Source organism: Nannospalax galili, unplaced genomic scaffold (assembly GCF_000622305.1).
Source record: "Nannospalax galili isolate Female #2095 unplaced genomic scaffold, S.galili_v1.0 scaffold487, whole genome shotgun sequence".
Taxonomy (NCBI): domain Eukaryota; kingdom Metazoa; phylum Chordata; class Mammalia; order Rodentia; family Spalacidae; genus Nannospalax; species Nannospalax galili.
Genome location: NW_008357047.1, coordinates 503123 through 516289, shown reverse-complemented (window position 1 = coordinate 516289; position 13167 = coordinate 503123). Strand labels below are relative to the sequence as shown.

The window sequence follows — 13167 nt, the reverse complement described above, 5'->3', positions numbered from 1 at the left end:
ACTGAAAGACTATTGATATATAAATGATACCACAGCATATGTTGGTAAAGATTAGCTTGGTTTGGGGGTTAGAGCATGTATCCTTTGTTTGTGTGGACTTTCACATAAAGGGAAAGTTCGGAGTGCTGTAGAAAGTATAAGAAAATATTTTACCACAAAAACACCTTATGAAATTGAATTCACCATATTAAACACATGTAGTGAAATTAGCTGCCAGCTGTGACGATAAACATACTACAAGAATTCTAGGCATTATGTCTTATCACAATGTCCTGTCGTGTCAGGTAAGGAATCAACTGCTCACTCTGAGAGTGCACTCATCCTCCTTGGTGTTTGAGAACGCGATGAATATTCCTGAAAAGAGCAAGCTGAAGCAAGAAGTCTAGACAGGATGAAAATGGACCACAAAGCAAAGGAAAAGGAAACGCTTCCTCTTGAATTCTTAAGTGTCTTGGTAATAGTATATTGATATTTGTGGATTAATTCTCTTAACACTTCAAACTACAGAAGAAAACGGTACAGAAGGAAATGCTGGGGAAAGGTGGTTAGTGGCACAGGTGACAAGCCTTTGTTAAAAATGCTTCCGGCCAGGGCTAGAGAGATGGCTCGGCGGTTAAGGCTCTTGCAGAGGACCTGGGCTCGATGCCCAGCACTGACATCTGTACAACCATCTGTAACTCCAGTTCCAGGAGATCTGACGCCCTCGTATGGCCTCTGCAGGCATGGCAGCTAACAACCATCTGTAACTCCAGTTCCAGGAGATCTGATGCCCTCGTATGGCCTCTGCAGGTATTGTACAACACGACTGCACATACATGCATGCAGCAATATGTTCATACACATAAAATAAAAATAAATAAATCAGAAACATTTTTTTAAAAAGAAAATGCATCAGGCCAATGCCATGAGGAATTCCAACTGGATTTATTCGAAGCATCCTGAAACAAAGCAAACTCACTTGGCTACTCTATCTCTTCCATTCATTCAGTGTTGGAGTGCCTGTGTTTTTCTCTAAATGTTTCCCATTTCTACAATGATTGCTATTTATCTTTGTGATTTCTTTTTACGTATCTATAAATAGATTCCTCAGCACAACAGAAATTCTCAAAGAACTGTATGTATGCTCCCACTTGCAGGGGTTTCTTGGCGTTACATTTATTTTGGAAAAGACTGGATGTGCTTTATTCACAAGCCTCACCAGAGCAACTCTCACTCTACCCAGTACGCTATTTGTTTTTAATACAAGTGACCCATTTGTGTTTAATCAGTAACTAGTAATCTTTAAAACTATATTTACTGACCAAAACACAGCCTACTTCTATCATATTTATGCTTTCAGTTAATACATAAATATAAAAGTCTAACAGATCACATCAGAACTTCAAAATCAAGCTAACAATATAGACTGCACACATCTCATTTATATTAGCTCTATAATTTCTTACTTATGGGTTCATGAATTTTAATGCATATCATCACATGTATTTTTAAATATGAAAGTGTCTCATAAAGTGACTTCTTAATAATTCTTTTAAAACCATACTGAATAAAGTTAGGATAAAGAATAGCTAAATCTGGAGCTGGAGAGACAGCTCAAGGGAGGACCGCTCAGCTGCTCTTGCTGAGGACGTGGGGTGGGTTCCCAGCACCCACATCACGCAGCTCACAACCACCTATAACTCCTTCTTCTGGCCTCCATGGCATTGTACAAATATAGTGGGCATAGAGACAAGCAGGCCCCCCTACATAAACATAAATAAGAGAACATAAAATGTTTAAAAATGAATATGAAGGTACTATGCAGGTCCGAGAAATAGAACTGTGATTATCCAAGAGAAGTGTCCCGTATTCAATGGACTCGCTCTGCTGCAGTTTCGTCTTACCTTGTCATCATGCAGCCCTACTTTCAGAGCACTGTTTTCCATGATGTAATAGAACTGAAGGTGGCAGCTGCTGCCCGAGCAGCGACATGCAGAGCTGTTTATACGCAGCCTGTTCTCTAAGCACCCCAGTGCAGAAGCAGGATTGACCCTCATCCACACACAGCAACCTGAGCGTAAAGGGAAAAAGAAGCAATTTAGATAAACAATGAGCTGTTTGCTTTGAACAAAACCATTTTGTTTCTGCAGTTTTCAAAACTAGCCTTAGAACACAAATATTTTCCTCTAAAGGGTATGGCATTTGAAATGATTATAGCAACTACAAATGATAGGTTTTAACTCACATGTCAAATCATTTCTCAAACTAAATATAATGACAATCTCAATGCTGAAATTCAAACTTCATATAAAAAATTGTGAAATAAAAATTCTGTACCACTGAATTGATTTTCTGTTCTCTTTTTATGGTGTGTTTAGGCTTGTGTGCCTATGTATGCATGTTCATGGGGAGGGGTTCTGTGCATACACATGTAGAGGCCGGAAGTCAACATTAGTTGCATTTCTCAGTCACTCCACACCTTCTTCTTTTGAGACAGGGTCTAGTCTTGAGATCCAGGGCTTATGGATTCGAAATGATTAAACAAGACTGACGGCCTGCAAGCCCTAGGGAACTGGCTGCCTGCAAGCCCTAGTCTGTTCTTTTCTAGCACCGTGATTACAAACATGCCACCAAACTTGGCTCTTTTACATGGGTTCTGGGGACTGAACTCAGGTCGTTTTGTTTGTAAGGCAAGCACATTAGGGCTGAGAATCTCACCAGCTCAATACTTTCTTTTAAATGTCATGCTGAATTTTTTTTTTAAAAAAGAAAGATTTAATTTGAAAATTTTAAATAAAATATAACATATAAATAACAACATGTAACTAGGATATTTGAGATTATATGTTAAAATAACATTACTATAGCTGAATATTTTATAATATTGCATGAACAAAAATAATAAATCTTTTACATTTTTCTGAGACGTTATTTTTATAATCAAGAACTTATCATTTTTCTTGCCAGAATTTATTCCCTTTTGTGCTATATTTTTCTAGTATTCATATAAAAATCCTTATAGTTTCAAAGAATACAATTTAAAATACTTTCTTACAAATCATGTGGAAATATCAGATATCTACAATCCTATTAAACGGTACCTATGGATTTTGTAGTAAATAAACATTTTTTCACAGCTGATATTTTTAAAAATTGGGCTGCTCTGGAATCAATAATATTGATAAAACAAAGATACAAACACACGTCTACAATTTATTTTTCAAAAGAAAAATCTGAAATCTTCCTTTCTCTACAAGTTAATAAATATCCCTACACCTGCTAAAAGCCAACAATTTAAGTGAAACTCTTCTTTATTAGAAGTAATATTCTTTAAGCAAAATAGCTCAAGTTAATATTCCAACTCTTATTTAAGAGAATTGGGAGCTGGAAAGACGGCTTGGTGATTAAGAGCACTAGCTGCTCTTGCAGAGGACCTGGGTTCAATTCCCAGTGCCCACAAGGCAGCTGGCTAATAACTGTCTGTAACTCCAGTTCCAGGGATCTGATGCCCTCTTCTGACCTCGATGGGCATTGCACAACATGGGTGCACTTACATACGTGCATTTATACACATAAAAGTAATAAATAAAATAATTGTAAAGAAAATCAAAGATATAAAAACAATTTTAAAAAGTGACAAAGAATAGTTATGCTAAATCCTGAACAGAGCTGAAGCCACAGAATTTTTTTAACATTGGGACGGAAGAACCTGTAAGATCTTGGACTGTGACTGATTTAAATGTCACAGAAAAAGACAGAAGGACAAATGCCAAACTCTTCTGAAAGAAGGAGGCAGACAAGCGTGAGGAAGCAGGCTCACAATGCATTTATCACTGTGGACTCCAGTTAAGCAACAGGTTGCAGGAAACTCCAAGAACACCCATGGGTATGAATCCTTAAATCAGCATTGTACTCAAGCCCCAAAGAGCTAAGTGATACCACAGTAAGATCACTAAACATAGTAGATGGAGGACAAAGCAAAGAGCAGGACAGACTGGAGAAGGAAAAAGATAACAAACCTCCAAAGAATTTCTAAATGTTTTCTTATTTCTGGACTACATATAAGGGACTTAGAATTTGTCACTCATGTCACCATAATAAGAATAATCTGAAATAATCAAAAATCAACAATAGGTGTATCAGGGGTCCTGGTGCAGCTCCTGGCCCATAGCTGCAGAGGAACAGGACACAGAGTCACCAAAGCCAAACCCAAACACACAAAACGCTGCAGGAACTAGTACCTGGGCACCCTTCTTAGCTAGATCACAGCTGACTGTTTCTCTGGCTCCATGGGATCCAACACCCTCATCTGGCTTCCACTGGCACTGCACTTAAGTTCCCAGATCCACACAGAGACAAATACATGAACACATACTTAAAAATAAGCCAGGCATGATGGCATACACCTTTCATCCCAACACTCAGAATCAGAAGGCAGAGGCAGGTAGATCTCTGTGAGATCGAGTCCAGCCTGGTTTACACAGTGAGTTCCACACTAACTGGGGCTGAAGGGAGACCTTGTCTCAAAAAAACTAATAAGATAAAAGCATATCTTTTAAAGAAGCAAGGAAGAAAGAATGAGGGAAGGAAGGAGGGAAGGAAGGAAGGGAGGGAGGGAGGGAGAGAGGGAGAGGGAGGGAGGGAAGGAAGGAAGGAAGTAAGGAAGGAAGGAAGGAAGGAAGGAAGGAAGGAAGGAAGGAAGGAAGGGAAGGAAGGGAAGGAAGGGAAGGAAGGGACATGCCAAGTAATAAACCCAATCAAGGTAGTCAAAGACTCTTAAAATTAAAACTTTAAAACACTGAGAAAACCATAGAAAGACTTCCCAAATTTATGTATTGGCAGAATTAACACAGTGAAAATGGTTACATTATCAAAAGTAATCTTCAGATTCAATCCAATCCCCATCAAAATTCCAATTGCATTCTTATTCACAGATATAGAATAAACACTCCTAAAGTGAATATGAAAACACAAAATACCTTGAATAGTAAAATCAATCCCAAGCATGAAAACAATGTTGCTGTTATCACAATATTTGACTTTAAATTATACCACAAAGCCATAGTAATGAAACGTAGATGATCTGGCATAAAACATGGATGTATATCAATGGAATGGAGCAGAGGGCCCAGGGGAAACCACAGAGGTTTAACTGCCTCATTTTTTGACATATGTTTCATAAATATACATATTTGGGAAAAGATGGCTTTATAAAGAATTGGCTCATGGGAACCTGGATATTCACAATCAGAAGTGGTCCTGAGTGGGGGAAGGGCAGGTAACAAAGCACATGGGACATAAATGAAGAACGGACGAGCAAGAGGGAAAAGGTAGGAGGAAAAGGGCCCGGAAAGCAAGAGGAACAAAAACGCATCATCGCCTAGATGTAGAAAACAACGAAATCCATTACCTGTATGCTAACCTGATACATTAGTTATTAAATTTTAAAGATACAAAAAGAAAAGAAAATTAACAATCTGACCTGCTCTATCAGGTGAAATCCCCTGTGATACAAAGAAATAAAGTCTTTGCAGAAATTGAAGAACTCTGTTCCATGACACCTGCTTTGCAAGGACTGAATAAATTTCTTCATAGATAACTGTCAGAAACTTGGGTGTACACAAAGAAAATAATAGAATTGGAGAAGAAATATATTAAAAAATCTTATTTTTCTTATTCTTTTGATCTAAGATTTTGCTTAATAAAATAACAGCAAGATTGTATTTGATTGTCACAGTTTATAGACAAAGAAATACCTGGATTCCACAACACAAGGTCTGGGAGAGAAGAATTAGAGTACTTTCTTATGATGCTATTGTTTCAGCAGAAAGCAGTATAGAAATAAAATGCTCAGTAAGACATAATCTGAACTGACTTGTAGTCAAAGAGAAAACCCGCTTTAGAAATCATTACTAATAACTATTACTCAAACTGGCACATCATATGTAGCACATAAAAAGAAGTCAAATTATGGAGCACAGATTAAAGTCTACATTAAATTTTGTAGTAACCCAAGAGAAAAAGACAAAGAATGATTTGCACAAAATAGAAGTAATTTCCACCCCTGAGGAAATATCCATATTCCAAGCATTGTAGAATAAAAATATACTTACACATACTCACACATTCACTCATACTAAAAATTTTAAACATTAAGGACAAAGATATTTTTACAATCTACAAGTTGAAAAATAACTAGCCGAACTCAGACTTCTTAATGACAGCAGTAACTACAGGAGATGAAGAAGGATCACCACCATGTGTGTAGAGAAGTGTAAATGAATTTCATTCTAAAAAGGTCTGATCAGATCATTATTTGGGAATAAACTTAATTTAGTAGAGACTTTATTAGCAAACATATTTTCTCAACAAAAGAGTAATTAAGTTTTAAAGAAACCAACCTGTACAAGAAGACAGAAGAACCAAGAGAGGGAACATGAAAAATTACAAACGAGCAGTGTTAAGAGACTGGACTGTGGCTCTGATAAACACTTGCTGACCATGTACAAGGTCCTAGACTTCAACCCCAGCATCACAGCAAACAATGAACCAACAAAGAATAAGTAAACAAGGTGAGCAAATACAATGATAAAATGCATCATTATGATCATCCTGATATAAAAATTTAAGATACTGACTTAAAATCTTCCCCCAAAATGCTAACCTGTAACTCAGGACAAAAGAATAGCAAAATGGTGGATAAAAATTTCAAGGTCTTTCTCTCATTCAAGGAGATAGAAGTATTAAGGAACTATATGTTTTATTTATTTTTGTTTTAAATTGTGTGTGTATGTGTTTGTCTGCTTATAGGTACATGCACATATGTGTGCAGGTGCCCAGGGAGGCCAGAAGAGGCATTGAATCCCCTGGGGCTGGAGTTAGAGGCAGTGGTGAGCTGCCCACATGGGTAGATACTGAGATCCAAACTCAGGTTCTCTGGAAAAGCAGAAAGTACTCTTAACCATCGATTCATTTCTCCAGCCTTAACTTTAGGTTTCATTAAACAAATATAAAATAATTTAAGAATACTGGGCCAGTGAGATGTGTCAGCAAATAAAAGTGCTTGTCACACAAGTACAAGCTTTCTAACCTGAATTCAATTCCCAAAACCCACTTGATGGAAGGTGAACACTGATCTTCACATGCATGCCCTGGCATGCTTGCAACCACAAGTGTACTCACACACACACACACACACACACACACACACACACACACACCATATATATTTTTTATTAAAGCTATTGAAAAAATACATATTAAGTAAAGCTTACAAACCATGGGGGGGAATAAAAGAGAGAGAGAGAAGCGAGGAGGGAAGTGATGGGAGAAATACCAACAGAAAATAAAAGGTACATTAGAAGGAAACTCAACGTGGAAGTGACCAACAGAGTTCCTAGACTTGACGAAAGGCTCTACATACCTTGATGTTTACTTCACATGAATTCTAACACGCCTTGGCAATAAGAAAATAATAACATTGACAAAGGACAGCAGTCGATGTAGCTTTTTTTCTCCTACAAAGTTGGAAACAGTCCATTTTCACTTTCAATATCTGTGGCATACTATGATTTTATTAAAGTATATGCATATCAACACCTTCAGTTTAAAGACAACTGTCATAATGAAGCAGAAACCTAAGACTCGCACATAAGCTAGATTACACTTCATTTCATACCTTCATCATCGCCACTTTGATCCCTCCTGGGTGTGGAGTCTGGCGAATGGACCTTGCTTGTTTTTGTGCACATCCAGGAGCTTTGCCCAACAGAGGCCTCGTCTGCCCAGTTGCACATGTCAGTGTCAAATCCACAGACCTGGCATACTAGAGCATGGAGCAAAAAGTCTTCATTGATTACTAAAGTCTTCTAGGTCATGGCTTAACCAGGGTTATATGTTAGAATCAATTAAGGGAGCTTTTGCCGAAACGCATATGATGCTGTATGCTTTATTACTATCCTGAACTTTTGATTCAGGAAGTTTTAGCCTCAGGCAAGTCTATTCAACTTTGACACTGTGGCATGATGCAGGCGTTTATAAAATGCATGTCCCAGATCCATGAAATTGTATTATCAAAAGAAAACACACAAAAAAAATCTCATAAGGCTTTAAGTCATTTTGTCTTGATCCAAATTCATAGCTATCCTGGGTTCATGCAGTCTACAAACATCAGGTTGGACACATCCTTGAGGAACTCATATAGCAAGTGTGTTTTGCAAAAGCTTAACAGTTGATAGAGTTGTATATCCTCTCTAGTGAGAACCATTAACATGAAGGAGAGTTCTAGTTTTTCATGCAACACAGCTTTATTATAATGTATTAAATAATTTTAAAATTAATATTTATGTGTATGAAAGTTTGGCTTGCATGTAAGTAGGTGCACTATGTGTGTGCAATGCCCATGGAGCCAGAAGAGGATGTCAGATCCCTTGGAAATGGCATTAAAGGACAATTCTTAGCCACCATGTGGGTGCTGGGAACCAAACCCAGGTCCTCTGCAAGAGCAGCAGTATGCTTAACTGTGAAGCCATCTCTCCAGCCCCTAGTATAATTTTTTTTATTTCATATTTCACCTTAGCTATTTAAGGAATTAGATCCATGAATTTATTCACCATTCATCATCAAACTGGAATATTGAAGGAGAAACATTGTATATCATTAAAATTCGATGTTAATGGGCTTATTTTACAAACATTATCTTAGATGTATTTAATCTTTTTGACTGTTTTAATAAACCACAAACTTTCAATGAAATCCCAGAAAAAAACTATGACATTAATGCCAGCAAAGGTTTGTGCATGCGTGCTCCTGTAACTGGTGTCTGAGTTTTATAAATTGTATACTCATCAACAATTTAACACTTACATCTCAAGCCTTCATCTGCAGAATCCAATTTGCAGAGATCTGTATCTGGATGACATAGGTCCTGTTTGGTGGTCGAGGTTTCTTGACATGGTAAAATCTCATCTGTTAAATTTACAGAATGATCATCAGTGAGATACAGACGCTCTTTTGAACATATGTATTTCCCAGAATGTTAACACTCAGTAAAGAATACTCTCTGAACTATTAGTCTGAATTGCAATCACACAGAAAAGATACAGACCAGGGCTTCTGTATTTAAATTAGATCACTGTGGTATCATTCAAGTGTCCAAACCAAATCATCTGTTCCCACAGAAGTTACCTGACCTAATGTTGAAATGAAGACACCATAACTATAATTACACAGGTAACTAATGTAGTGTGTGGTTTCCTCTTTAACTGGGAACTGAGCCTGCTCTGGAACTTTCTCTGCAGATCCTTTGTATTGCTCTTGGTTTGGGGCAGAGATTAGATTTGAAATGGACTTGGAGTAGACTTGTCCTTCTTGCTCCTGATGCTACTTGCAGAAAATTCTTACTCTAGATTCAGAAATACCTAGCTTTTCCTATTGATGTCAATGGTGCCCCTCACTGGGCCAGTTGCTGCAGGTCATCAGCAAACTGTGGTATGGACTTCTCCATGTCTGAGTGTGATGGTTCTGGGTTTACTGGCATAAACTGTCACTTCAGCCTTCACTTTCAGCTTAGTTCTCCATTTCATGATTCTTCTGTTGACAATCTTAAAGGATGATTTTGATGAAAATAGACCCAACTCCATATCTCCAATCACCTATGATCACTACTGATGATATTGAGCTTTCCTTGTGATAAGTTCAAGTGGCCTACTCCATCATGCTCACTCTACATTGTATAGCTAATTTCCTTTGGTATCTCAGCTCTGACAAGACAATTGCATGCTTCTTAATGACATTTTAGTGAAGGACAGGCTACATGCCGGAAGATCACATTGCCTCCTGATGCCAGACCTTGGTTTATGGAGAACATTCTATGATGTTTACACAGTGACTGAGCCTTGTCAGCCCACAGTACCACGTCTTCGGTTCCTTCCATATACTTTAATGGCCTCATCTTACAGGCATTCGAGAGGCAGCCACTCCCCTGACTTTCTCAGTCCCCCTCAGTACTCTCAAAGCAAAACTCACCCCAACCCTCTACCTGCTCCACTCCGTATTTACACAGCTGACTGGCAAGCAGGGCCACAGGCATGCAGACTCCAATAAGTTCATATTTCTGATGGTCCACTTCGTACATCACAACAACCCAATTCTCTTTTGTTCTGTCTTAGACAGCGGCTCATTCCTTTCTTACTTTCCCACGGTACCATTACCGTCAATCATCTTTCTTCCTGGTTCATGGGGGAAATGAGGAAAATCAGAAGAGACCTACATAAGTCCCACACTTTTCTGCCTTGTGTTCCACGTCTTCTCCTGTGACTGGTCAGCTAGCGTCCGTACTTCTCTCTGGACACCCTGTTCATTGTACAGAAATTTCATGCTCTACTGCCTACTTAGGAGTTCATCCAGTGACTGCATCCTCTGTCCTCTAGGCCATCTTCTCTTGCTCTATGAGATGATTCCCTTCCCTGCTGAAACGGCAAGCATTTCTTCCATGTTAAGGCCTTCACTGAACTCACCACCCTCAACTTGTTCTTCTAAGCACTGCTGATTCTGATTTGAACTCCTCCCCTCCTTCACTCTTCAACTTCCCCCAGTGTGCTTTTTTCTTAAGATAAAATTCTTATTGTGTAAAATCCTCCCCTTGAACCACTTGAAAATAATCAGTTCAGTGGCCTTTTGTATATTCGTCATGTCATACAATTTAAAACCACTACCTGATTCCGAAAGATGTCATCACGATAAGATAAACCCCATACCCAGGTCAGGTTCCATTTGCTCCTCCGCCTTAGCTACTCTTTCTGCCACTGTGAATTCATTTACTGAAATTTTCGTCTAAATGGAGCTTTCTGGATCTAGCCTCCTTCGTTAGCACCTGTCCGTCATGCCCCCACGCCACAGCAGGCATCTCATTACCATTTTCCTGCCTTTCCCCCTCCTCCATCAAGGCTGACCTCTGTAGTTCTGCACTGAATATCAACATTCTCCACCTGAACATACTTCCTGTAACATGGAACGTGATTGATTAATTAATTCCTTGTCTTGGTGTCTGTGGTTTCCTTGAGGGCGGAGTTGCAACGGGATAATTTTTGAAGCACGGCTCATAGTTTTCTCCTGGGTTTTCCCTGAAATTATGAGATTTTTAGAACTGAGCTACATTTGCAGCTCTATTTCTACACCAGGACCCCAACTCAGATATCCTATTGCCTGCTTGGTTCCTTCACTTGGTAACTAAAAGGTTCCTTCAAATAAAAAAAAAGGTCAGAATCCATACTTTTAATTTTCTCTACCCAGACTTTCTCTTACCACAATTGTTTTTCTGATCTTAAATAATAACAAGTTTATCCTTATGCTTCAAGCAAGAAATTGCAACCTTTCATCTTCTCTTCCTCCCTCCCCTTTAGCTTCTCCCTGACCCACATGGGCATAATTCTCATCAGAAAAATCTACGCTCAATTTGCAAAACCCAGATGAAACTCCACTGTTGCTACCAGATCAGACTCAAGGAATGCTCTCTCATCCTGGAGTATAGTAATGGCTCTTGAGGTTGTAACCTTCTTGGTTTTGTTTGTTTGTTTGTCAGGGTCTGTATTAGTTACTTTTCCGTTGCTATGATAGAAACACCGACTAAAACAAGTTATAAAAGAAAGAGTTTATGGATCCAGGGGAATTACAGTCCATCATGGCAGGGAGACGTGGTGGCAGAGGTGACTGGAGCAGGAGCAGAAGCTAGGCTCTCAAGCAGGCACAGGAAGCAAGAGAGCAACTCAAAAATCCAGCAAGGCTTATGATCTCTCTAAGCCTGCTCCCTGTGATGTGCTTCCTCCAGAATAGCCACACCTTCCAAGGCCTCCCATAACAGCACCACCAACTGGAGACAAAATGTCCAAATACTTGGAGTCTATGGGGGACATTTTCATTGAAGCCATCACATTGGGTTCCACAAGTCCAAGCTGGCTTTGAATTTCTTCTATTCCTGCCTCTATCTACGTCCTAAGTTCTGGGATTACAGGCATGTGCCACCCTCCCCTGCTATAGCAATGGAGCCCAGGATGACCTTGGACCCCAGTCCTCATGCTTCTGCATGTCTCCAGGCAGACAGGGAAGGAAGCCTTTTTCAAACTTCCCATTGTATGTGAAGGAGACATCCTGTTCAATTACTAATAACTATCCCTACGTTGAAGAACAGTAGGCTGAGTGCTCTATTGAAAACTTCTCTCTGTCTCTCTCTGTCCTCTCTCTCTCTTCCTCATATTTATTTGTTTCACTGTCTTTTTATCACTAAAGAAATGGATTTTCTATGGATGCAAGCATCCTTACTTGTCTTTTCATGGCTGCTTATGCAAAATCCTACAAAATGTTTTGGCAGCATACAGGAAATTAATATGTATTTATTTATCTAGCAACTGAGTAAATGACCAGAGAAAAATAAGCACATTTTTAAAACACTGAAGGTTCTTTATCATTCATTCTATATTTATTTGTGATTAAAGGGAACCAATTGGTTATAAAAATGATTTGTCAATACATAATTGGGTTTCTCATAATGGGACTTTGCAAATGGTGAACATGCAAATACTTCTGAAACTGAGATACATTGAAAATAAAACTGCAAAGGCAATTTAAAGAATGATGGTAATAAAGGAAATGAGGATTCAACAACAGCAATCACCCTGGAACAATGAAAACTATCATTGCGTGGGTTCATACAAATAATGCAAATCTTCTGACCCTCAGAGCTACATACTTAAATATTGGGAAAAATTCAATGACATGTCACATTTTACCTGTAGTTTATCCAATTTATGCAAACCTCAGAAAGTACTATAAAAATTAGCAAAATAATAAAGTATAAATTGCATGAAATCAGGATGCATTTTGTGTCCTCGGGTACTACTTTTTCAGTTCAAGCACTTGCATTGCCATTGTCCCTCAAACTGAAATTTGTAACTAAAAATATAGCTTCATGTTTGGGTATGGTATATATAAACTGTCTATCATAAATTTCCAGGCAGCTTTTTCTATTTTAATCCATTCAATACAGGAACTCACAAGTATTCAAAGATGCTACATTCATATTCTCTCTCTCTCTCTCTCTCTCTCTCTCTCTCTCTCTCTCTCTCTCTCTCTCTCTCTCCTTCTCTCTCTCTTTTTTTCTACTCTCCCATATCCACAGAGCTATATCTCTGC

General features: G+C 38.6%; 1 protein-coding gene across 1 annotated transcript in view; it reads right to left on the bottom strand.

The window, feature by feature from the left end:
• The window catches only part of Malrd1 (MAM and LDL receptor class A domain containing 1), a 721844-nt gene that overhangs the window by 625368 nt on the left and 83309 nt on the right, over positions 1-13167 (bottom strand). The window contains exons 6-7 of the mRNA XM_029557135.1: positions 7658-7804; positions 1884-2050 (exon numbers count right to left, since the gene is read on the bottom strand). Of these exons, the coding sequence (XP_029412995.1) occupies positions 1884-2050; positions 7658-7804 (314 nt within the window). The remainder of the gene's footprint in view (positions 1-1883; positions 2051-7657; positions 7805-13167) is intronic.